Here is a 27,783-nt window from a genome sequence, read left to right on the forward strand (position 1 = left end):
CAAACAGTTTTGGGTTGGAAACGGTTTCGGGTTAGAAACAGTTCGGTTCTTTTTTGGTTCAGTTTATAACTGGTTCGGTTCTTTTTCGGTTCAGTTTTTAACTAGTTCAATTCTTTTTCGGTTCAGTTTATAACTGGTTCGGTTCTTCGATGGTTTAACCACTTTAACGTTATTCATATCGGTTCCATTTCAAGTTTACTAAATTACGGTTTGGGTCGGTTTTCGGTTTCAAAAAATAAATTGTTTATCGAGTTGTTTTGATTCGGGCAGTTAAATGGTTTTGGTTTGAAATTTGATAGTACTTGCTAACCTTTTGCGTCCACAAGTTTTATATAAAGTCGCGAATCATTTCATATTTAGGCATCATATTATAAACAAATTCTCATTGATTTTATAAATACATATTATGTTCTGTTTCAAGTTTAGTCATACTGATCGTACTAGTTATATTCCCGTCAAAAAAAAAAAAAAAGTTTGTAAACGGTTCGATTTAATTATATTCCCGTCAAAAAAAAAATCCATTTAATTATATAAAAAAGTTTGTAAACGGTTCGATTTAGAAGCGGTTTGGTTCATAAACGGTTCGGTTTATAACCAGTTTGGTTTACAATCAGTTCGGTTTTTAAATGGTTCGGTGCAAACGGGTAGCAGTTTGCTAACAGTTCGGTGTAAGCGGTTTTTTTGCCAGTTTAAACGGTTTCGGGTTAGATACGGTACGGTTCTTTTTCGGTTCGGTTTTTCTTTCAGTTCGGTTTATATTTGGTTCGGTTTGTTAACGGGTTCGGTTCTTATACGGTTTAACATTATTCGGGTCGATTCGGTTTCAGGTTTACTAAAATACGGTTCGGGTCGGTTTTCGATTTCAATAAAATCGGTTTTTAATCGGTTCGGTTCTCATTTGGGTCGGTCGGTTTCGGGCAGTTAAACGGTTTCGGTTTGAAATTTGACTGCACTAGTTCTACCTTCTTATTTCTACTGTCCACTTCAAAAACCGTTCTGGTCTGAAATTATTATTATGATCAAACTTTTTGTTCTCAGTTGTGTGATTCTCAAATGTGAATTTGAGATCTGTATTAACCTTGGCATTTGTTCTCAATAGTAGCTTTACAATATTATATTGTTTTCTTCATGCTGTCAATGTACCACTATTTGGAGTTTTACTTGCAATATAAGAGCAATGTATTACATAGGACAACAACAATGACTTGTAAAAGTTCATGACAGCAAAACAAGAAAAAAAAAAATCATTGAACTCAATACTTTTTATTTCATACCCTTTTGTTTTCAAGAAATCAGAATGAATACGAGGATGGGAAATAGACTCCCTACACTTTGCAATTTTTACGCGAATTTGAATAAGAAAGATAATCAATTTAAGGCAGCGATAGATCAGATTGTCGTAGATAGAGTAGAGGTTTGTCCCTTCTTCAAGTGTTGTATCTATTTGAAAGAAAGGACTTCGAAAAATTACACTACCTCCGTTTCTTATTATGTAGAACAAAGGAATATTTGTTGCACATAATAAGAAACGGAGGTAGTATAAGGTGTTTAGCTTAATGGTTGAGTTATTGAAGCATTATACGGTGATAGAGAAAAAGACAAGTTTGACATTCTCCTTTGGTAAAAAATCGCTTATTAGGATGACTCAGACTTTAGAAGATGTCTTGTTTATTCTAGTGGCAAATCAGTGGTCGAAACAGTTAAACCTTTGATAGAGATGACAAACATATTTCTTTGAATTTTCTACAACAAATTGCATTGGATCCATTTAACGCACTAGATAAAAAAAATTATGCAACTCTTCTACTACTCTCTATATGATCGTCCCTGCGCATAGTGGCCATTTGTGCTCAACTAACTATGTAGAATTTATTGTAGCAAAGGTTGACCCGTATGCCTCCGGGGCAGCGATGTTGATCTACCATGGCATGAGCTCTTTTGTAGAGAATGAAGTGGCAGCCCTCAAGTGACAACGCCTGGATTCCTCTGGCAACATAATATTTTAAAAATCTATTTTATGTCGTTTATGTTAAATATTTATTTATTTATAAATTTATTTCGTAGGCATTCTATTTGTTCCACTTACCAAATCTCCAACATGCCTTGGAAATTAAAGTTGAAGTGGGGCAACCGATAAGACTCTTGGCTTCAGTTTTTAACGCCCTTAAAAATGATTGCCATAACACAAGGGGATCATAAGGGCTAAGGTGAATGCGTGCAAATTAAACAAAATTACGGATACAGTACACCCTCGAAACAAGTTTCTTTATATTTCAAGGTTTTTATTCTTTTTACTAATTAATTAATTTCTTTTTTACCTTATTTAAACAAGCTAAGCCATTATTTGAGATCCTTATGCTTCAATTGCGTTGGGGCATGATCAAGTTATATCGCCGAGATTTAAGAACTTGATAGCCACGTTATTTTGCTACATTGTTGGGAAGAATCATCAACCACTTCTTGTAGCAAAACATATTAAGAAGTTTCATGGACATAATGTGCCGAAAAAGGGAGAGTCTCTTTGTCGTAATAAAGTGAAACAAAACAGTGGGTCAAGCGTACAAGATTATTTCAAATATTATAAGTAGGAGATTGAGTTGCGGGAGGAGACTCTCGCTGGAGTAGAGCATCTCTTCCCCCACAACTCAGAGTAAGACAACAACTCACAACGATTCTCTTCCTCACACCGCGACTCCGAGCATGAGGTGGAATCTAATGTGAGATGTTGTCTTGCTCGTAGTTGTGATGTGAGGAGGTGAACTGAAGTGAGTTGTTGCTTTACTTAGAGTTGTAGGAGAAAAGATGCTCACTTTAACAAGAGCTTCCTCCGACAACAATTTCTTGTTTATAATGTTTGAAATAATCTTGTTCGCATGATCAATTGTTTTGTTTCACTTTAATACAATGAAGAAAATGTGGTTGATGAATCACCACAACATTGTAGCAAAACAACGCGGCTATCATATTCTTAAACCCGAGCTGTTTAACTTGATCATGACCCAACACGATTAATGCATAAGGATGCTAAATAATGTCATGTTTATACAAGGTAAAAAATAAATTTAATTATTCAGTGAAAAGAATAAAAACTTTGAAAAAAAAAAAATTGTTTCGAGGGTGTACCGCATCCGTAAGCTTGTTTAATTTGCACTCCTTTACCTTAGCACTTGAGTCCCCTTTGTGTTGTGGCAATCTTTTATAAGGGCGTAAAAAACTGAAGCCAATAGTCATGCTAGTTGCCCCACTTGCTTTTTACCCCACTTTAACTTCAATTTTCAAGGCATGTTGGAGCTTCGGTATGCGGTACATAGTTATAGACAAAATACATACGAAATAAATCATAAAAAAAAATTTGCAATCCATAATTTAAAAATATACATCAAACATAAACGAAATGAAAAGGATTAAAAAAAATTTACATTACCATAGAAATCCAGGAGTTTCCGCTGAGAGCTACTATTTCATTATCTAAAAAAGAGCTCATGCCATGGAAGACGAATCCCAGCTTCCATGAATTCTACGTAGTAGTGAATGATCAACAGAAGAGTGACAAAAAAATTTTATTTATCTGGTGGGTTAAGTCCATCCAATGCAATTAGATGTAGAGAGTTCAAAGAAATATGTTTGTCATACCTTCCAAATACTTTATCAAAGGCTCCACTAACTAGTCTGGGGGATCACTACTTTGCCACTAATGGGCAATCCACTAAGAAACAAGACATCTTCTAAAGTCAAGATCATCCTAATAGACGATTTTTTTACCGAAGGAGAACGCCTAAACTTGTCTTTTTTTGTATTACCTTATAATGCTTCAATAACTCAACCATTACGCTAGACACCATATACAGAGTATTATTTTTTGAAGTTCGTTCTTTCAAACATATACAACACTTGAAAAAGGGACCAACTTCTACCTCTATCTGCAACAATCTAATCTATCGCTTCCTTAAATTGATTATCTTTCTTCTTCAAATTTGCTTAAAAATTGCAGGGTATAGGAAGTCTATTTCCCGTCCTCGTAATCATCCCGACTCCTGAAAACAAAAGGGTATGAAATAAAAAGTATTGAGTTCAATAATTTTCATCTTGTTTTGTTGTAATGAATTTTGCATGTCATTGTTATTGTCCACTATAATACATTGCCCTAATATTGCAAGTAAAGCTCCAAATAAGTAAACTGATAGCATGAAGAAAACAATATAGTATTGTAAAACTACTATAGAAATCAAATTTCAAGGTTAATACAGACCCTAAATTCACACTTGAGAATCACACAAATCAGGATAAAAATTCTGATCATAATACTAATTTCGGACAAGAAATATCTAACCAATAATTAAGATCATAACAATAATTTCAGACCATATTTCAAAACACCTATAATATCGTATTTCATATAACAAATCATATTTCATAAGCAGTGCCTTAAGACTTTCATAAAAAATATAGAGATAGATTATTAGAACATATTTTATAGCATTTTAGATTATGTTTTAAAGGCCAACTAACGCTGAAGGAAGACGATTCCGAAGAGAGCATACAAAGAAAAAGCGAAGCACAACAACAATAGCAAGCAATAGAAGCAAACTATTAAAAAAAAAAAAAAAAAAAAGCAATAGGAACACAACCAAACAAAGCAACTTTTAAAATTAAGGGAGTTTTTTTTTATTTATTTTTATTTTTTTTAGAGAAGTGTGAGTAGACTTAAGGGAGTTAGACAAACGGTTTGATTTTTTAAAAAGAAATGGAAATTTTCCAAATTCCAATGGTACGTTTGAACTTTTTTTAATTTCCCAATGGTGTACCTTAGTTTTTAAAATCCCATATATAACAGCAAGTTTAGCCCCAAGTTTTAAGACTTGGATGTGACATCATTTTTGGTGGTCCCAATTAAAAATAATGTCATCAAATTCTTGTTAAATTCACTAAGACTTGCACAAATTTATCACTTCAGCCCTAAGACTCAAATATATGACGTATTAAATGTAGATAAGTTAAAAAAAAAAAAAAAAGAATAATAAAAATAAAAGTGAGGTGGGTCCTAATCTCAAGTCTTAAGTTGAGTCTTAAGACTTGCTTGAGACTTAAGAAGAAAAATGGGAAAAATCTTAAGCATTAGTCTTAAGACTCAAAATGATGATGTCAGCCAAAGTCTTGGAGCTAAACTTGCTCTAATCCCATACTTCTAACAATTTCTTAAGTCTGATATTACTTGCATGATTTGCTGTTAATGAGAGGTTTAACTCATTTAATGAACTAACCTTACTTAAGTAGCATGGCTAGGGGTTCCCCTCCATTTGTCTTCTTTTTTCACTCAATTTCACCTACTTTCCTTTGCTGCTATTCTCACCTCATTTGTTCTTTAATTTTTTCTCTACTTTCCTTTGCTGCTATTTTCACCTCATTTGTTCTTTAATTTTTTCTATACTTTCCTTTGCTACTAATGCTATTGTCAAACTAATCACCATATTCACTCGTACTTGTTTATTTCCAGTTGAAATTAATAATTTACTCATGCTTCACAAACAAGTGCAATTGCTATACTCTACAAATTATTTCAACTAATACTTAATATCAAAACATAACTAATTTGTGTGCCCATAATTCGAATAGCTACTAAAACAGTAGGTAAATGACGTTCCACTACTTAGCAAGCAAGATCATGCATGCCACATCTATTTGGCAAATAATTTAAAATTAATCAATGCCAAAATGAAATTGCAATTACACTGCTACTCATGAATTCGACCAAAATAAAATAAAATGTGAAGCAACACTCCTACTTTTACTTAATCAGACAAAAAAAAAAAACATTTAACAATTAACATACCAACAATTCGATATTGCAACACAAAATTTGACAATATCTAATCAACAACAATTTGACACTGCAAAGTCCAGAATTTGACAACAAAAACCTAAAATTTGACAGCCAAAATCTCAAAATTTGACAGCCAACAAAGAAGGAAGAAGAATCCCGAAGAGGGTAGCCAACGAAGAAATGAAGCACAACAATTGCAAGCAAAAGAAGCATAGTATCAGGAGCAAACAAACAAATCAACCCTCTAAATTGAGGGAGTTTTTTTATTTTTTATTTTTTTTATTTTAATTTTTCGTGTGAGAGAGTAGTGTGAGTGTAATTAAGGGAGTTAGGCAAACGTTTAGTTTTTGAAAATGAAATTAGGAATTTGAAGTGAAGAGTAGAAATAGGAAGGTAGAACCGTTCCTATTTTGGTTCTTATACATCCCACAATAAGGGGAGGGCCGGGATAAAGGGTAAGAATAGAAGTATTTAGGTAGGTAGATAGAATTCCGAGGTGGACAGGGATAGTATGATGTAAACAATTCGATGTTAATGCAGAAACCAGGAGACCAAAGAAAAAAAAAAGAGATGATCATAGTTGTGAAGCATGAATCATGTTGGCATAATGCCATTACATTTCATTTATATACCTTAATCAGAAGTCCAGGGACATAGACAACATTGTGAATATTAGTCACAGAAAACTCAGTTTCTCACTATGCCGGTTTCAAGAACATAAATACAGTATAATAGCAGCAAATCAATATGATATTTACGCCTTATGATGGCTAATTATTACTCCAAGTGAGCACAATAATGTAAATAGATAAAGTACACAACGTTGAAAGGTAGATGTAGAACTATTACATGGATCTCAGCGATGCAAAATTCAGTAGTCTGCGGAAAAATTGGTGAGGATACAAGGGAGGCTGCTCTGCTAGCGCCTGCAACAGTAATTGAGAATTAGAGATATATCCAAAAGACACAACCAACATTATCAAGAGGTTTTTTTTACCAGGTCTGTTTGCATCTACCACGCCCATGAAGTAGATTCTCATCAGTGATGAGTTATATGGGTTAAATTGATTTCAATTTAATTTTACGTTTTCCTCACCCCTAAGCCCATCCCAATAGAGAGTTGGAGCAGCAACAAAAGGATTTTAACAATAACACCTTAAATTTGCTTGTCATATCTTGCAAATTTTTTTATGGAAAAACAAATAAAACAGAAGAAAGAACTTAAATAGGTTTACATTTAGAACTCTACAGCCTAAAGTGTTTCATTTTTATTCACAATATAAATATTAACAAAAAAATTTCTCAATAGAGTAGAACTTATGATGCAAATAAATTTTCATTTGTCATTTATCTACCTGATGGATCAAAACAGTGGAAGGTGTCATTCCAGGTACTGTATTTACTTCTATGACAAGCACCTGCAGAATCAATGAATATGGTTAGCATAAATATTAACAAAAAAATTTCTCAATAGAGTAGAACTTATGATGCAAATAAATTTTCACAGTGGGCGAAGCAAAAAAAATAAAAAATATAAATTATAAAAAAGAGGCAGCTTAGCATACAGCAAAAACAAGCAGCATAATCATAATTATCAGTCATTAATTCTCGTAATTGCATAAAGGTTTGTTTCGTGTTCAAACTAGGAAAAAGAACTGTTTGACTTCAACCTAGTCTTTAATATATATAATAAACAAAGAGGTATAATCTTGTTTGCTGGTCACACCGACACAAGGAATTGCTCAGTAGAGATCTAATCAATAATATACGTAGTTGGTCATATAAAAAAAGCATACCTCTCCAGTGTCAACATTAACAAAGGCGTCGATTCGTGAAAATCCTTCCAGTTGAAGAGCATTTGCTACAAGCTCAACACGTTGTTTGCATTTCTCCAAAGCGTTTTCACTGATTCAAGACCAGAACAAAAACAAGCAAAGAGGTTACTTATGTTATTGAGATGAAAAAGATGTTATAACTAATGAGAAATAATGGTGATAAAAAACAACCAAAAATCTGAAGCTTTTGTTTATAAACCCCACATAACTGTAGAGTGTCATGGTGGCAAATTCTGTCTTTGTTGATGTGTGCTTCAACCCTAAAGCCTCCCTCCCCCACCCAAATTCCCAGGTAGGGCAATCCTTACCAGTTAAGAAAAATTGGTAAGGAATTACAATTGAAGACAAGAAAAGTAAAAACAAACAAAACCAAAACCGGAGCTCGGATATTCTGTGTAGTTTATTGCTTCCATGTCAATGTTAAGAAGGACTCAAGGATTTTTGGTTTTCTTGAAAAGTTTTACTCAACCATCAATAGTCTTACATTTGTTTGTTCCTTCAGTTAATGGTCATACTTAGCATTATTATGCATTATACATGTATATACTATATGAGTAAATATAGATACCTCAAGAAGTCATTTTAACTCAGAAAAAGGACCCCAAAAAAAAAAACCTTCAAAATACTCTTAACAGTCAATTCCATAGAATATACATTTTTAACTTATTCAATTAAACCATTGATAACCAAGAAAGCAAGTCCATCATGTTCATCAACTACATGGATTCTTATTCAAACAAGTCCCAACAAGGAACTAAAAGGATTCACAAATGAAAAGCACTCCTAAAGTCCTAAGTTGGTATCAATGACATAGTGTCACTCACAAATCTATATGTATAACCTTGAATGGGTATGGGTAGCGTAAACTTGGAAATTAGATGAAGTAATTAAAACCAAATTTCAAGCAAAACAGGCAATGGTGTGCTCATACTTTTCCAGCTAAAATTGGAATTTATGTTCATGTCTACTTCTTCAAAGAGGGACTGGGAACAAGGGAAACAAGCAGAAAATTTCTTCTCAAGTCTTGACCTTTGTGTGTCTGTTTGTGGCTTATCTGTATTAATATATTCATATGTATGCATGAATTGATGTATACACATTATGTATGCATGTGTAGGAGGGAGGGGGGGGGGGGGGGGTGGTGGGGGAGGGGATATTATGTATGCATATATCTATATGCACATCTGTGTGTGTATTTACATAAGAACAAGATGAATGATTATCATGTGTTTGTTTACTTGGTTGGTCAATAATACAGTGCAACTAGCACTGTCAAACCGGTTTGACAGTTCGGTTTCGGTTCGGTTTGAAATCGGTTCGGTATTTAATCGGGTCAGTTTGAAATCGGTTTAATTGTCTCACGGGTCGGTTTTGGTTCGGTTTAAATAGTTATCGGTTCGATTCGGTTTCGGTTTATTCTTAAGCGGTTTTAATTCGGTTCGGGTTGTAAACAGTCCGGGTAGTAAACGGTTCGGTGCAGACGGGTTGCGGTTTGTTAACGGTGCGGTGTAAACGGTTTTTATCCCGGTTCAAACAGTTTCGGGTTGGAAACAGTTTCGGGTTAGAAACAGTTCGGTTCTTTTTGGTTCAGTTTATAACTGGTTCGGTTCTTTTTCGGTTCAGTTTTTAACTGGTTCGGTTCTTTTTCGGTTCAGTTTATAATTGGTTCGTTTCTTCGATGGTTTAACCACTTTAACGTTATTCATATCGGTTCCATTTCAAGTTTACTAAATTACGGTTTGGGTCGGTTTTCGGTTTCAAAAAATAAATTGTTTATCGAGTTGTTTGGATTCGGGCAGTTAAATGGTTTTGGTTTGAAATTTGATAGTACTTGCTAACCTTTTGCGTTCACAAGTTTTATATAAAGTCGCGAATCATTTCATATTTAGGCATCATATTATAAACAAATTCTCATTGATTTTATAAATACATATTATGTTCTGTTTCAAGTTTAGTCATACTGATCTTACTAGTTATATTCCCGTAAAAAAAAAAAGTTTGTAAACGGTTCGATTTAATTATATTCCCGTCAAAAAAAAAAATCCATGTAATTATATAAAAAAGTTTGTAAACGGTTCGATTTAGAAGCGGTTTGGTTCATAAACGGTTTGGTTTATAACCAGTTCGGTTTACAATCAGTTCGGTTTTTTAATGGTTCGGTGCAAACGGGTAGCAGTTTGCTAACAGTTCGGTGTAAGCGGTTTTTTTGCCAGTTTAAACGGTTTTGGGTTAGAACCGGTTTCGGGTTAGATACGGTTCGGTTCTTTTTCGGTTCTTTTTCGGTTCGGTTTTCTTTCAGTTCGGTTTATATTTGGTTCGGTTTGTTAACGGGTTCGGTTTTTATACGGTTTAACATTATTCGGGTCGATTCGGTTTCGGGTTTACTAAAATACGGTTCGGGTCGGTTTTCGGTTTCAAAAAAATCGGTTTTTAATCGGTTCGGTTCTCATTTGGGTCGATCGGTTTCGGACAGTTAAACGGTTTCAGTTTGAAATTTGACAGCACTAAGTGCAACAGATCAGAATCCCAATGGATCCACTAAGCACAACTCTAAAATATTGATGCAGAATAGAGTATAGGGACAAACCTTATGATTGATGTGGGGGGAGGAGTAATATTGATGCCAGTCCCACCTAACAAAATAACAAGGTTCAAGAAATAAGTACATTCCGCACACACTTACTTCAATTAGCCCAATGTTATCCTCCAACACACCCACCCCCAAAAAAACCCCTTTATTTTTTCTCTTCGTGTGTGTGGGTTTTGTTTTGTGTTTTTTGTGTGTGTGTGTGTGTGTGTGTTTTTTTTTTTTTTTTTTCTTCTTGGGTAGGGGGGAGAGAGAGAGAGAACACAGACCTTGAAATTTCTCTTCTAAAGATAATATATCGCCAGTTTCCTTCACAGTCACGCTTGGACTCAGAGAATGCATTGATCCTTTTGTTCCAATCACACCAACAGTTACCTCAACCCATCTACTTCGTCCTTCCCAAGTAAAGCAATGTGAGTTAGATGAAACTTTAATCTCATCAGTCTCAATGAAAGGCTCAAAAATTAACAGTTCTGGAGGAGGATTTGGCATCTCAATCATCCCATGTGCCTGCAAGCAGTAAAATTAGAAGCATCAACTACGATTTGGAGAGATAAAATCCTAATAAATATCCATATTTGCTTGTTCCATGCATAACTTTACATCATTTTACTAAATGACCTTTGAATATCCGCACTATATATTTCAATTTTTTAAAAAAACTGGTGTATCCAGAAGAATCAAACATGGCCGAATACTATTTCATGAAATTTGATGGCCAATTCCAAAGAACCCAGATAATAGAGTAAGAGGTTTATCAGTCCATGCTTCATCAGAAACTTGAAGTGGTTACTCTACTTCCTAAGTTAAGATGTTAACAATGTCTTGAGTTGTAAACAACAAACTTGAGGTGATCAATGTCCTACCTTTGAGAAACTGTTAGGAGGTATACGATGAAGGCAGTTATCCAGAGCTTTTATGTAAATGGCCAAGTCTTCTACGCAGCTTCAAGATTTGTAATACAAGATGAAAATTAGATGAACAACATAAGATATTGTTAAACTAACAACTGTAAGAGTAGTCAAAGACTCAAAATTTCCATCAGCATAATAGCTTGAACAACAGATATCAAATGACATTTGCAGACCTACCGCAGCCTTGCAACACCTGTAGAGCATCCATCTCTAGCAGGCTTGACACAAAGAGTTTCACACTTTAGTTTCATGGTCAGCTCTTGCCAAATATCATCAACAGGCAACTGTAGAAGATCCTGTTTCCTCCTCACCTCCTTGTCTATGGTTAGAACGCCACATTCTGCAAGCTGATAGAAAAACTCTTCCATTAATCAACTTTTTCTACAAAACCTAAAACCATAGAGAATCTACTGAAGAAACTGCATGTATGTTATCTTTTTACATATTAATATAACAGTGAGATATTAAAAAATACACGATCCAATATCATACTATCTAGAAACTAAAAGAACATTCTGTTGTCTATCTCATTCTATTAGCTGGATTATCTTGAAAAGATCTTTATAAACATTTGTTTAGGGAAAATTCTTTCTAATTAATATCCCAAAGAGCAGGACACACCAGCTATATGTGCTCTAGAGTCCCCCCCAAAAAAAGGTGGTGTTTAGAGCCTCAAAGAGCAGGAAACACAAGCAATAGCACAAAAAAGATGTCTGCATCTAAGATGACTTTCGGCAAAACTTCACAAAACCAAAATGCTTCAACTTATATTTACCATACATTCTTAAGAGCAAGAGAAGTAGCAACTTTATCCATGCATATTTTGGAGGCCATCACACCAGGACCTTGCACATCATCAGCAATTAAAGCAAAATGATTAGCCCAATAAAATTGAGTTCAACATTTAAATCCCAAATACCAATATTCATCATACCCGTGTATGGAATTGTCTCAACCTCCAGCAAAGATTGAAGAGTACCATCTTCCCCAATCCCTCCATGCACTATATTTAAAAAGTGAGAGAAATAAATTATTGTGAAAGCACAACAAAATTCAGTTCATACTTTAAGTTTGTACCGACCAATGCATATGAAAGTTTAATTTTTCTTTTTTTTTTGGAAATCCACTTGAATTATTACGAAGTTAGCATCCCACCCTTTGTGGGACTGAATGCCAAAATAAAATTATTATTACAGTAGCAAGGGTGTGCATGTTCTTACCGCTATAAAAGTAACAAGAGGCTTGATTTTCTTTTTGTAAATATAAATTTTAAAAAGTGCAGGCAATAGTTTAAGTCAGGAGACCAGGATACTATGCGCAATTATACATATAAGCCTACAGTCACACTAAATAAATAAGATAATGAAAGACCAGTATAAGACCAAAGTAAAAGACCATAGCAAGATTGAAGTAAGTCTAAATACACCCACCCGATTATAGGTTAATGGAGTCAAACTTTTTAGAACGGGTTACTTAAACGGGTTACTTACGAAATACACTAGAAATCTCACGAAACGGGATAGATAGCCAAAACTCAAAAACAAACTCAAAGTTCGGGGATCTTAGACAAGAACTCAAGACCCACTCAAAGTTCCTCCTAATCTTATAAATCAAGAACAAACTTAAAGCTATAAGGAAACACTTTAACTCGAGACAAACTCAAAGCAAAATGCTAAAACACTAGGGTTTTTTTTTTTAATTTTTTTATTTATTATTATTTTTTCTAATCAATAATCAAAATTTGTGATTCTTTTGTTATTAGCTCCCTATTTATAGGAAATATGGGCAGCAGGGAAATTTAAAGGTTACAACTTAACATCTCCCTAATACCATCACATTAATTCAACGGTTACAAAAACTAAATAAACCTCTCTTGATTCACTCCTTTGTAACACTTATTTAAATGGGTAGTTACAAATCAGCATTTAAGAGTTACAATTACTCCTAATCACACATAAACTTACGGCTATATAAGAGAGGAAGTAGTAACTCTAAGCCTTATTACAACCTAAACAAAAGATATAGAAAAATTAATTATATAGCCCAGCAAATGGGCTATGCACAGATAAATAACACTCCTCTGTGGGCTTCAAGTTATCTCCCAAGTGAGCAAAGTGACAATTTCAGGCTTAAGAACAAATGGACTAAATCCAAGAGTTTCTAATACAAGGGCAACAGGTTCTTGATCCATGGGGCTTCTAAGTGGGTTGCTTGATCTTGGATCAAAGACCCCCCAAAAAATCGATCCCTTAAGAAATGAGCAACCATAGCGTCTATAGGAAGCCAGTAATTTACCTAATCCTACAAGGTAATGCAATTAGTAAATCTGATTTCAAAATAAAAGATCACTCTTTGTCTCTTTTCAAGCCAAAACTACTAAAGGAGCAATCCTATATCAAGATTTCTATAAAAAGCAGCACAAAAAATACACCAGTAGTAACAGGACAGAGACAGGTTCCACCTTATATTTGGCAAAATAAATCTCCTTAGTCACTAAGTAGCAGGGACCCTCTCACACCACATGTGACATGCCCTATGTGTCACAACTAGAACAATAAATATATGGACCCAAAGATTACCGCTTAGTTTTTCAATTAAGACATCATTATTGGTTTAATCTGTACGGATACCCAGTGTCCTTGCAACCTATGTTGGTAATGATGTACCAGTCTGCAATTAGACAAACCTAGCTTGTCGATTCAGAGCCATAATCAGAACAGAAGCTTTCACCAACTACGAGACCCTGCTAATGCTCGTCGCAAAAATTCACCTTCTCTCCAATACTAATTCCCGTGACAGATGTAGGAGGTGTTTTTCTTTGTCCCTCTAATAAAGAACACAAGTAATTCTCTTAAAGCCACAATCACAACTAACAATTCTACACAAAGTTAGTTTGACTACAAACAGAAACCCTAACGCATCATCCCACCAAGGCAATGTTCTTTGACACAATATTACCGAAACCCAAGCCTCCTTATGTTCTTAGGTGTGTAGACAGGAGAAAACCCCCATTAGATGATCATTCATATTCATTTCATATCCCATTGAAAGCACATTGTTACCTTCTCTTTGCTGCCACACCAGTAGGGATAATTCGGGATAAAAAAATAAAGATAGGTAGAAAGAAAGAAAATAATTAAGAATGGAGAAGGGTCATGTACCCCCTCAGGAGGCCAAATTAAGAAAAATAGAAGAATTTCTTCTACCTCTCTTCTATTTTTGTCCTATTGCAAAGATAATAATTACCAAAAAAAAAAAAAAAAAGGATATCCCAGCTAGAACTTAGCATTCTACTTTTTTCTCTCCACTTTATCTGAAAAGTTAAAAATCTACTCTATCTACTTACTCTCCCACATTCGCAAGCCCCAGCTCAATGTTGAAGGCTGTACCTCTAAAAAAACAGTTTACTGTCACAGGAAACTCATGTCAATAAAAGAACTGTACCACCTTCATAAAAATGATACAGCCCCAACACATAAGTGTATGACCAATCAACCATCAGAAATTTGTAAACCCAACTCCCATAATATCCACTCTTAAAACTACCCTAAGATGCAGAACCGGTCACTCCTAGATCTGAAGGAAGGTGCTGATATTCCCATATATCTCTAAATTTAATTGAAGAGAGTGGAAACCAAGCAAGAAAAGAAAACAACCTCTCCTCCACTATAAAATGCCTCAAAATAATCATACTCCTCTCAAATAAAGATCAAACAACATGACCCATTCGCTTCAATATGTAATGGAAAGGGCAAACATAACTTGCCTAATGAACACACTAAAGCAGCTCCTAAGCTCCTGACCGATTTACAAATGCATACAAATGCATTCTTGTTCTAGATCAAACAGCTCCAACTGAGTTTGACACATACAAATGCTTCTTAAAAGTGAACTTTAAAACAAATACTTACTACAATCTTCTCCCCTTCCGGGAACATATACAAACTCGTTGACAACCAAATGTTAATTCCAAATTGTTCTGAACTACACAAAATCTGTTTACTCCGTAGTAGAAGTTTTGGAGGTAGCACATCTATTTGAAAAGTAAAAGCAGGGTTAAATGGCCATAAATCTTTAACCCCCTACAGGAACTTTTACTGACGTACTAAGCTGATAGAAAAAGAAATTTTAATCTTTCTTATCGGTCTCTTAAAAATCCGAAAGACCTCAACAGGGTCATCCTTGACAGAATCAACAAGGCTATATTTAAAATAGCTAAAAACATAGTGATTCAACTATCTGATCTCAGAAACATATTTCTAAACCTCATCTGTCCAAATGCCTAAGTACCTAAGAGCAACTCTCATGGTTATTGTTGGGACTTGCTTGCAATTTTCAGAAGTCATCAGTGACTAGCTTGACCATTGGAGCTAAAAAACAAAATTAGCTTGCCCTGAGAAAAAGAATCCAAAATATGGCAGATCAACATATTATTAGAATTAAGTTTTCTAGGTAATTCAGGAGAAATAGCAGGCTAATTATAATAAAAAATAAAAAAAAAATAAAAAAAGAAGCAAGCTAATAACTAATCATAGGGGCACAAACTAGCTACAAATGGGGTTAGCTTGAAATCCTATGTGGCATGGAAAGCTAATTTGGAAATTAGCTTACTATTGGAGATGCTCTAAGACAATCTCCATTGGTGAGACTCAACTTTGAGTATTTAAATAAAATGAGATGTTTTTTACCACTAATGGTGATACCCAACCCACTTCTCAATTTAGCAACTCATGTGAAGTCTAACTTCCTAATGGTGAGAGTCTCTAAAGTACTAGTGTCACTTTCAATTTATGGCCCACCAAATCCATATTATAAGTTTCTTTTGGTGTTGCTAAGTTTAGATACCAATTTATGGCATCCTTTGTAAAAAATACTATCTCTCTCCTAAAAAAACTCCCTCAAGTCACACATGGTATGGTATCCAAGCCTAAACCTCCCAAAATAGGAAGCAATATTACTTAAAGAGAGAATAATCTCACAATTCTCATCAACAACAGCCTCTTGCTCCTAGAACACTTAACAGTTAGCACATTCAACCTTTTAGTCCTTGATGAAATAACTCGTATAATTATTTCAAAGAACATCTTGAATAAGTCTCATAAATGTAGCTAATTAGTCAAACAACTATCGCATATAATGTTTAAGCTCCCACTTCTTACAGCTTATCCTTCAAGAAGGCATCACTTCCTCTGAAGATCATCATTAAGCACTTCCATACTCTACTTTTTTTTTTTTTTTTTTTTTTTACTTTTTTTTTTTTGGCTTCGTGCATACTTTAATTTTTCCGTGACCCTACACCCTTCCAGTCTCCATCTCATACCATAAACTTGATCCAGCATGCAGAAAACAAGAGAGCTATTTTTTGGACATGGCTTTCCTAATTCCATGGTTATTAAAAAGCAAGAACCAACTGGAAATAGAACCTCAATCTATAATTACACTGTACCAGCTTGAGGTCCGGTATCACCCTCCTAGTTTCTAGCTAGAGCCATCCATCACTTCTCTGGAAAAAGCAATCTGCTAGTAGCACCTGAAGGAAAAACCATTATCAGGGAGATGAATCCACTGAGTTAGTGGTGTTAGTCTTCAGTAGGATGACAAAAGCACTATTTCTAACCATAGTAAACTTTCCCATGCAGCATGACCCTCAGAATATACGAAAGCCTTCATCTCTTCCACTATCAACTTTACTACTGTAATTCACAACAGTGTTTCAACATCAACTAAACTCTACAATATGAGAGACAAAACCGTGAAAGGTGAGCATTATGTACCTGGAATCAGTTAATGTTTGTCTAAATATCCTTCAGCTTGCAGCTACTAGAATTGAATTTGTCCATCTCCCACTTGGTATTATCTAACCTATCCTGTACAACCCATCTTTGCAGTTTTAACCTAAGCTATTGTGTGGAAGAAACAAAAAACTGAGCTCCCAATTACAGTATAGTCGCATAGTTTAACCAAATTTCTGTATTATCCAATCCTAATGCAAGAGAAGGATGAACTTTGCTGGAATTGGATAAATTTCAAAATTAGCTGTTTTTTCAGAAGGATATATCTTGGCATTCAAAATACAACTGATGCATCATACATCACAGTCTCTGAACTAAGAGCACTATATGTAAAGTAACTAGCATAGCCCTTCCAGGTCATTGACAAATTAAGCTTTGGTATTTTTTGGGGCCATTTAGTTCACTATTCACACCTACATGTCACCTACTCATCTTGCCAACCATGGTCCAACCACCTGTTAAGTGGAAGACTTAAAGAGCCTGTGCTTCCCACAACACATTATTGTTGAACAACTTACCAGCATTTCATTGTTAGTAGAACCAAGACGAGCCTTATCTTCAGAAACATGATTGATTTCAAAAGTAACAATTATTTTCAAATTGTAAACATCTTGTAACTCAAGTATATAGCTGGTGTGGTGTCACAAAATCTCCAAGGTTTGAGTTCCATATGCAGAAAATCATCCAGCATTGGTTTTATAGGTTTATGACCACTTCATATTTAAAAGTAATATATCTAGACAGTAGACATAGGGTTGGATTTTACAATACTCATGGATATTTTCAATAAAGCTACGGAAACACACCCGTGTTACAATCAATGAAACATGATAAAAACCATGTAAAAGTGCACCTCAAACATTTCAATACTTAAGTTTGAGAAATAAAAGAAATAGAAAAGGGCATTGTGGAATGATTTTGTTAGAATATGCCTTAAATAACTATGGCCCCTAATAACTAACCTAGCACGTAGCTAACACATTGTTAGTAAACCACATAAAGTTGCATGTTCTTACTTCTTAGTATTTGTTTTTTGATAATTTTTGTTACGTCTATTATACCAGATTTTATTTTGATGTTCTACGGTTATGCAGCAGGGGGTTATATAAAAAGTAAAACAGATTGTAGACAACAAGGTACAACCTGCAATAAAAACAGTTGCCTGAAGATTCTTGGCCAGCCTGACCCAATCCAACAAAGAATACATGACAGGCACTTCATCAGATATATCAAACCCTGTAAACCAGCTGTGCTTCTTCAAACCTATCATAAGATCATCCATCACCTCTTTACGTAAACGAGATGTCAAGGCAGCTCGATCCCGGTCCATTGCCTCAATGCAAGCAGCTAAAACTTCCTCCGTAGTGTGTCTCAGGACAAGAGAATAACTGTGACAAAGAGACAATTAATGCAAAATCCTCGAAATGGAAGAAGTATATCTAAATGCAATCAAGCAAGAACATATCCAAATATTCCATGTCGTTTCTGCAACATTGCATCTACAAGTTCCTGGGCCTTTCCTAGCTTCTACATTTCGGCAAATTACTCGAGCAAGTGTGATGTCATTTATGGCACCTCTCAAAATCCCCAATCATATTAGACAAAACAAAAGCATAAATTCCTCACAAAGTCACAAAAAGGTGACTTAGCTTACATGACCACTTAACTAAAATGAGGTTGGTTCTCCTTCAAGTCTCAAATGGAACATAGCTATCAGCAATAACATCAAAAAAAAGGAAAAAAAAGCCATAACAGGCTGATTAAATGCCTAGATATTATAGGAAAACTTGGCATTTAATTGATTGATAAAAAACCATATGATGTCAAGGTTCACTAGAATTAGTTACTCCTAACAAATTCATAACCATTCTCTATTAAAAAATGAACAGTGAAAATCATTCAGAATGAAATACTAGTATTTCTAAGTAAGATGCTGCAAAGGCTGGAAACTGGCTAAGATTAAACAAATATATATATATAAGTATATTACACAAGCTGCACCATTATCAAAACTAGAATATACCAATGCTAATGCATGGGATATATGTATGTTTAGGGAAAAAAATTTAGTATAAGTGGAAGTTATAGTATTTTTTTTTTTTTTTTTTAAAGGAAGTTATTTTTTTTAGTTAATTATTTAGGGTTGTGGGAGTTATTTGGAAGTTATTTTCTAAAAAAAAAAAAAAAAGAGTGCATGAGAATTGAGAGTTGGAGGTTTGGAGTGTTGTGAATTTGTGATGAAGTGTTGCAAAAACATCTCTTAAATAGATATCGCTAACAAGGCTGCTACCTACGGAAGAAGTGAGGATATAGATGCAAGCAGTATAACCCAAAAACTTGTAGAGTTACTCTTTCAGCCTTATCCCCAAATGCAAAGAGGTCCTTAAGCTTCTTGAGTTAAAGGGCAACTTTCTAGCATATTACATCAAATTTCACAAATATAGAATCAAAAGACAGATTGAGGAGATGTTAGATTCAGCTCATCACAATCTAAAGTTAGAAATTGTTCATCAGATAGTTTTTTAAAATTGCTGATGGAACAAAAGTCCTAGACCATGTAGTGCAACTGCAGACTTCTGTTTTGAAAACATAGTTCACAAACTCAGCCCATAGCTACAGTAAAAACAGTATAGGGGAGTAGGGGATAAATAACTTTTGCATGGGATACTTTCAAAGTCAACCATAAGAATCCTAGTGGGAGAGATGTAGCCTCTAATCACTCAAAGAGCTGTATAAAAAAAGAAAAGAAATCAGGGGAAAAAAAATAATTGCTACTTACGGCAAGAACCAAACAGATCTGGAGCTCAAATCGTCATCCTTCTCACTCTGTAGGTGAAATGAGCTTGTTGGAGCAAGAAAATATGGAGTAACCTCAAGCTGCATAATTCACATTTCATGCCTTTGGTTCTTAATCCTAAATTTATAAATGTTAATAACATGCTAAAAGTATTCATGCAGAAATAAGCAGAAAGCCAGACATGACAGAAGTTATTGAACGGCAATTTTACATTTAAGATTTTAAAATAACTTGAAAAGGCCAATATTCATGCACAAACAATCATCAAACAGCAAGCATATAAACATTTAGGGATTCACCATGATGAAAAAGTAGAAATTGAGAACATGTGGAGCAATTAATCTCTTATTTTATAAAAAGCAAATTACTATAAAACCGTGCTCATGCCTAGATTTAAATATTTTGTGCAGTCGTACTACAATTTTATGGTTTATTTTAAATAAGGGATCATGCTTTGGTTTGCTGATTAGAAAACTTCCAATTTAATCTCCAAAATACAATAGGAGACATAAATAAGCAGCCTATACATCATTTACATCAATAATACAAACTGAAATCCAGCCACAGGAAAACTTCTTGTAATCATTTATAGGGGGTAACAGACAATGTCCATTGCTGAGCATCCTAACTCTAAACATATAAAATGAAGGCCACAAGAACAAAGAACCTAGCCTAAATCCGGAAAAGAAACTATAAATCCTAAGAAAGCAAAAGCTTCAGCCACACCTAGTCATTTCATATTCACTTGAGTGAGACTTACTTACATCATCAAACGCCTGCAAGTTGAGCCAGACGTTTGTTCCACTCATAAGTGACACTTGCCTCTCTGAAGTGTCACCTCCAAAAAGCACAAATACTCTTTTCCTTTCCGATATTGACTCCTTTATTTGAGAGTGCTTCTGTCTTTCCAGTAATAAGTTTGACTTGGTAGTGTACGATACTAAATTGGGGTACCGTGAACATGCGCGCTGCAGAATGCTCCGAAGGATTTTTGAATGGGAAAAGCCAACCTAGAGGCAGAGAGTCCACAATGGACATACAACAAACAATTAATCAGCCTCATGGAAAACAACTGTTTCTATATTGACGCAAAATACATCACCCTACTGAAACAGGATTTTTACAAAGATACTCCTCCATCTCACAATGTCATTAATTTACACCTTGTAATCTGTGACACGCAGCATTTTGTGTTGCAGAATACAAAGTGGGCAAACATTGTGGAAAAGAAAGCTCGTCGAATCCATCTCACAAAATGGGAGGAGTACAAGAAAGATACCTTTGATGCTTGTTGGAAAAGGAAGCTTGTCTGTTCCATCCCACTGATCTAGATTTAATGAATTTTCATTAGCAATTTTAAGCGTAGTACAACATGTATGATTAGAAGAAACAGGTATTAGGTCTCTAACCAGATTGATGTCCGTAAACAATACTAGGCCAGATTCACTTCTTCCAAACTTCGATCCTGAAGAAAGTTTCAGAGAAGAAGGAGGTAGATACCAACCATCAATCCGAGCAAAATCACATAGCCCAAGACGTTGGAATAACAAAGAGGCTCCTTCCCTAATCATCTCAATTGCATCTAAGGGGAAACGAGGGGGAGTATGATAAGCAACCTGTTGACACAAATAAATTAAATGAGGATGTGCAGGAAAAAAAAAAAAAAATTATGTTGATTGTTTATAACAATCCCCCTGATACATGTGAATATGTACGGCAGATACAACCTAGCATGGCTGAATTCAAAATATTGAGGTTAACAAATATGGAAATTCTCGCCACCAATTATACCTTTATTAATGCTGATAATCTATGTTACTCGGACTCTTCATTTCACCTCATGTACCCATGTCGGACTCTTGACACTCGGACATGGGTATGACACCCGGACACTTCACTTTAAGTTCAAAATCATGGTATTTTTTCACAAAAAAGCCGAGTCGGACGCTTGGACACGTACCCGTATCGGACATGGGTACCAGAGTCCAAGTAACATAGCTGATAATAACAGCTAAGCAACACATTAGAAAAAATCATAGTCTAAAAGTAGTTTACATCAGAATGCATGCTACTACTGGAGGTATGGACAGGGTCAACAAATTTAAAAAAAAAAAAAAATTTATTTACTTTTGCAGGCAAAACAGCTGTTCTAGAAAAACATTGATGATTCTTATCAAAGAAGAATTATCTAAAAGTTCTTTTTCTGCCTATTTAAAAATATATCCATCTCCTTGTTATTAAGGTATAGTCATATACCTGCTGAGTAGGCAGATATTTCCTTCGATAATTGAATATTGCATCCTTTTCTCTCAGGTTTGCATCACCTTGGAATTGAAGCTCCACCTGATGATTATCACGGTAAATTAAACAACAAAAATATGATATACACAGATTCACATAGTAAAATGATATACAGTGTCAAGTGAATGATAAAATAAGAATAATTATTAACGATTAAGATGCTCAATGCTACCACTTTGCACTCTTAAGAGAAACAACATGGTATAACTGTATAACACATCTTATTATGATCGCATCAGCATAATCAAGCACAATTAGATCATTCACGAAAATATGATAAAAGATATTTATCACCACAAATCAACTATGTCCTGCTTTAAATTATCTTTATAAAGTTGTGCATGCAATGCAACATAATCTTTCATAAAAATATAGACAGACAGAAACATGGTACTCTCACCATAATCATTAGTATGAAGTAATTTATTATGTGAACAAAAAACCCAATAAGCCATACACAGGATTTTAAATCAGTTGATAGCTAGTTACTTTAAACGCAGTATCAAATTCAGTACGTAAATCAGAAGAGCTGGTTCATGAAAAGCAGCAAACAATATAGAGTTATGTAAATATGTAATACAACAATAGCGTAATATATACACTATACAGAACTAACTTCTGTAGGCAGTAACACAACAGGGCTTCTGTCAGAACCAATTCCCACATCAAGGACGATTGCAGTAAACTCCTTTCCTCCTTCGAGAAATGTCTCAACAAGAGCTTTATCATCAACTTTCTGTCATAAACAAACACAAAATAGAGTAAAAAAAAAGGTGCACCACCAATTCTGGAAACACGTATTCTTCAATTTCTTATCTTAGGTGTCACACAAGCATCCTGAAGTTCAGGAATCAAACACAAAAATAAGAGTTTGGAAAGGATGAATTGATAATGAAAACCTAATAATATTGGTGCAACAAAGCTGCTTAATTCGCTCAACATTCCATGCCATACTGAGTTACTGAGCTTCATGCTGGAGCATAAATGTAGTACAAAACTACAAATACAGTTTCAGAATTTAACAACACCACCTAACAACCTCTTCTCCCCCCCCCCCACCCCACCCCCTCTTTCTCCCTCTCTCATTTATCTTTTTTTTTTTGCCCTTTATTTAGGGGGGACTACTACCTTCACATTTCAATGTCTATTGTGTAGTGAACATGTCACCAGTTGTACAATACATACATCTGTTATTATTCGGCAAGCCTTTGTAAAGGAATCAGCAACTCCATATGCAACAGTGACACCAATGCTTGATCCTCCTCTTGCTGGTTTTACCTGAAACAATATATAAATAAGCACAAGAATAAAATGACATCAAACTTTCATGAAAAAAGCTTCAATGTGTAATTTATTTACCACAACTTTTCCTGTTCCCACATCCAATTGATTTGTTTCAAACCACTTCTGTAGATCGGTTTCATCTGAATTGTTTCCCTTATCGCACGAAAAAAAAAAAAAAAATCATCAGTAGCAAAATAGCTAAGATTACATTATTTGAAACAAAAGGAAAAAAACAAAGGAGCAAGAGTTGAGATGCAATATTTGATATTGTTTATAGTAAATCAAGGACCCAACAAAGTTGAGGAACAAACTATAAGGATAAATATTTTACATTCAAATTCATATAGTTCATAAGTCGAGCAAAAATTTGCCCAATTTTATAACTAGTATAGCTTATTGGTGAATACTTAGAGCCTTCTCCTTGAATTGAAGATTTTTTTGAACGAATCTTGTACACCAGCTGCTGACAAATTTCTAGATTTTCTAAAGCTTTGAAAGCAACTGCTTCTGCTTCAGAATCTCTTCAATATTCCCTTAGTCAAAACATACAACCTTTCTGAGGCATCAACAAAGATACCCCAGCATTTATGAGTTTAAAATAGTCTTGGAAAAATCATATGGAAGAGCCATATCTGATAACATTGTATTTAATTTCTGTCACAGAGTTACCACCTATATACTATTACAGGATATAAGGGGATAATGAGTGTTGGACCAGAGGACTCTTAACTTTTTGCAGCCATCCCCCTAGAACTGTTAAGAGATTGTTTCTCACTTTCATTAGAATCTTGATCTAAAAGGAATAGAGATGCCTATGACAGACGTAAATAGGTGTCATACAACATTTACTACCATCCAGAAATCACTAATTCAAACTGACAAAGAAATCCTGAAAGAAAAAAAAAACTACAATAATCTGGCAACAATTTTAACAGAAGCAACAAAAATGACTTATCTCAATACAAATACCTGAACCAGGAAACTAGGAACTGTCAAGAATCCTTGTCTGCTCAGCTCTAATGAGGCTTCATACTACACATGATTAGAAATACAGCAGTTAGCACCATCGAAATTAGCTTCTTGGTATTTTGCACATCTAATTAAATTTTTTTTTTTTTAAAATAAAATAAAATAAAAAAAAGAGGTACTATAGGGCCTGAAGTATTACTGATATGCTCTATAGTTACTGGTCAAGCCTAGCCCTTTTTTTTTTGAATAAAATTGAGACGCAGGACAGAATAAATCTTAGAAGTTCGCTTGGCTTAGTAGACTCAATTCCCATCCCTCTATTGAGAAGATCCCAAAAAAACAAGTCTGAGATGCTATTTTCCCAGTTTAAACTTTATTGATCCATCTTTATAGGGTACAATGTGCATTTGACATGCATACATAACATACAACAGAAGCAAGAAAATCCAGACAGAAGCCTCCCTATTAATCAGCTAAACCAAACAGTGCTATGATAGAATGATTTGACACACAATGCGCACTATTATATGAGTTAGTCATGGACTCATAGCACAGCATTGATAATAGTAAATGCTTACAAAAAAATGGTCTTCAAAGTAGTAGAGGGCCAGTCAGTGCAATAAACTCACCTTGTCAAAAGCCTTGCGAGATTCATTTGATTTTGTACCAACAAAAGGAACATTCGCTTGCTCCAACAACTCCTGGATGCCTAATTGCATGAGAGATTTCTGCAAAAAACTCTTCCTAGACAAAAGCATCGATTTTTTTATACCTGAAGCGTACCATCTTCACCAAAAGGACCATGGATAACAGGAAACACAATATCAACTGAAGCAGCAAGGTGTTCCGCAAAATCTGACAAGCAGCGAAAACCTTGAGCAAGGCTGACAATAACAGTCAAAACAAACAATTTATTTTATGGAATCACTGGTCATGATTCTCAGAAAAGATGATAAATAAAAAACAGAAGTTAGAATTACACACCTTTCAAGCTTAAAATCAAAATCCGAAGGGGTGTTTGAATAGAGCTGCAAGTAGCAAAAGAGAATCAAATTGGCTCAATATGTTTTGCTGTTTGCATGCTACAAAGACAATATCTTTCTGCCAAAATTATCAAATGCATTCCTAAATTCCCAACCCCAACTTCAGAAGTGAACATATTCTACAGAAAACAATATGACTTCCTTTCATTTCTTTGTAACTCAAATAAAAATCTCAAAAGCTCTTAACAGTAAAACGCTCATTCCATAAAACTAATCTATATCTTTATCTATACTTAGTATTTAAAAACTCTAACCAAGAAAGACACATGTCCGATCCCCATCCTATTACACTTCTCTATCTTTTTCTCTAACGAAAGTGCCACATGTCTTCTTACATTATTAATTTTTTATTACACCATCTTTCTTTAATTCTTTCATAAAACTTATATTTCATCTTCCATACACACTTCATCCCTTCATCTTTATCTCCTCTTCAATTCAACCTCTTCCTAGCCCCCCCCCCCCCAATTAGTTAAGTCTCTTTTTCAATTTAAGTTCCAAAATTTTAATTTCTTTAATCAGGCTTCCGATTACATATTATTCCCCATAATGACTTATTGATATTTCCTCACTCATCTCTCAATGCAATTTATATGAATAACACGTGCATTGCACGGGCCAGAAGGCTAGTTAACATTAAAATAGTTCATCCAAACAACTTAATAGTTTTTTTTACCTAACGAACCATTTACACAGAGCAGTTACAACTTACAAGCACTGAAGCATGGCAACAATTTAAAGGATTTTCGACTTTCCATGGAACCAAATCATCAAATGTACTCAACATAATTTCCGTACTTCCTTTGTGTATTAGTACAATAGTTTCATTACTTGTATAAAAATAGTAAGATAAGCAGTTAACCTGAGCAGAAGATATGGCATAAGCATTGAGCTCACTGTCAATGTAGTAGCAGCTAACACGCAAATCATCTCCCTGATAACATCATCAACAAAACATATCACAACACTTACAGAATTGTACCACAATGTGCATTCCATAATTCGGTTATCATTTCGACTTATATCATTGCTCTCTATGTCTCTCTTCTATACAACGAAAAATATTTAAATAAAAAAAAATGAAAAACAATGTGCAAAATTGCAAACTAAAAACTATACTCCATTTACTATTTCATCATGAATCATGATTTTAACAAAGATTGTATCATCTTTTAAACTATAGGTTATAATTCAGAATATTAATATATACGGCCCTAATTAAACATCAGTGACAATAGTGATTAACTGAGTAATTTTGTCATAAATTTCTCCACTATTTCCATTTTAAGAAATATATTTAAAATTAAATCCTTATAATTACCGTAGAACTGCATATATCATAACGGTAAAGTTTATGACTCAATCATATACCAAATTAGTCAATTTCAATGCGAAAATTGCATAGAAAATAGCATTAATCTTCTCATTAACTTGATGAAAATCACAAAATCATAAAATTCCAAAGAAAAATAATTGAAAAAAGGAAATTAAAATGTAGTACTTGAATATGATCAAGAACTGATCGAGCAGAATTGAGCGAAATTCCGCGCTCCATAGAAGGACCACCGCAAATCAAACCAACACGAAGTATACTTGCTTTCTCTCTCCTCGTTGAACTGCTGCTATCATCATCATCATCAACAACAACAGCTTCTGTGGTTGATTTAATTCCAGAAAATTGGAAATTCGACAAGAAAGTTGGAAATCTTAGGTTAAATTTGGAAGAATTGAGGATTGTATTTTCCGACGGTGGAATCGCCGGTGATGATGCGCCGGAGATGGTGAAGCGTCGCCGGAAAATGAGGGGAGTGCAGGGGAGAGCGAGTGAGGAGAGAGAAAACATGAGAGGAATGATGATTGCTGAGTGTAAAGTTTGACTGTTAGAAGAATAGGCAATAGTTTTTCTGTCCAGTATCGCTCCTTGGCGTTACTCATTCCGTTTCTTTTCCTGCCAAGTCGAGGTCTCGAAACCATACCGATTCGAATTGATTCGATATAAATTTGACCCGAAAAATATTAGTCAGATTTTGATTGGTAGGGATATCATAATTTATCCTGATTCAACTCTTAAAAATTGACCCAACTCGACCCGACCTCACCGTATCCAATCTAAACACCCGAATTACTGCCAACTTGCCAAGTGCCAATGCACTAGTTTGGGTGTCCAAATGGCTTCCAAGCAGTTTGAGCTTTTAGGATTAAAGCCCACAAAAGATGAACTTGGGCATCTCAAGTTAAGTTGGCCATGTTTGATTTCATGAAGTCCACACAATAAACCATTTTGGTCTTTTGGGCTACTGATCACGCTACATTATTATGAGACTCATTAGATCACTCTTAAGTTATATTTATGGTCACTATAAAAATAGTCACCGCTGTAAGGGTATTTTCTAGTTAAATTCAACTAGCTTTTGGACCCGTTCTACGCACGGGTTATGCT

General features: G+C 34.7%; 1 protein-coding gene across 5 annotated transcripts; it reads right to left on the reverse strand.

The window, feature by feature from the left end:
- Positions 1 to 1,084: 1,084 nt before the first annotated feature.
- On the reverse strand, positions 1,085 to 27,240 carry LOC145617578 (uncharacterized). 5 transcript variants are annotated; one of them, XR_014107757.1, is made up of 26 exons: positions 26,845 to 27,240; positions 26,206 to 26,277; positions 25,285 to 25,328; positions 25,073 to 25,184; positions 24,930 to 25,001; positions 24,301 to 24,363; positions 23,407 to 23,484; positions 23,233 to 23,325; positions 22,664 to 22,783; positions 22,003 to 22,089; positions 21,156 to 21,362; positions 21,026 to 21,073; positions 20,511 to 20,756; positions 19,729 to 19,826; positions 18,093 to 18,337; positions 12,092 to 12,160; positions 11,938 to 12,002; positions 11,335 to 11,504; positions 11,110 to 11,188; positions 10,513 to 10,753; positions 10,244 to 10,289; positions 7,618 to 7,726; positions 7,177 to 7,239; positions 6,671 to 6,747; positions 3,425 to 4,034; positions 1,085 to 1,986 (listed from the first exon to the last, which is right to left on the reverse strand). XR_014107757.1 is itself a non-coding variant. In XM_081672293.1 (25 exons), the coding sequence occupies exons 1-25, from the start codon at positions 27,184 to 27,186 to the stop codon at positions 4,004 to 4,006; spliced, it is 2,877 nt and encodes a 958-aa protein (XP_081528419.1). In that variant the 5' UTR covers positions 27,187 to 27,240; the 3' UTR covers positions 1,085 to 4,003. The 5 variants fall into 5 exon arrangements, 3 of the variants coding, with proteins under 3 accessions (XP_081528419.1, XP_081528421.1, XP_081528420.1); XM_081672293.1 differs by having other exon boundaries at positions 1,085 to 4,034; XM_081672295.1 differs by having other exon boundaries at positions 1,085 to 4,034; positions 25,073 to 25,155; positions 26,845 to 26,983.
- Between the last annotated feature and the right edge of the window lie 543 nt (positions 27,241 to 27,783).

This window comes from Chenopodium album, chromosome 26, assembly GCF_948465745.1.
Source record: "Chenopodium album chromosome 26, dcCheAlbu1.1, whole genome shotgun sequence".
NCBI classification, from domain to species: domain Eukaryota; kingdom Viridiplantae; phylum Streptophyta; class Magnoliopsida; order Caryophyllales; family Amaranthaceae; genus Chenopodium; species Chenopodium album.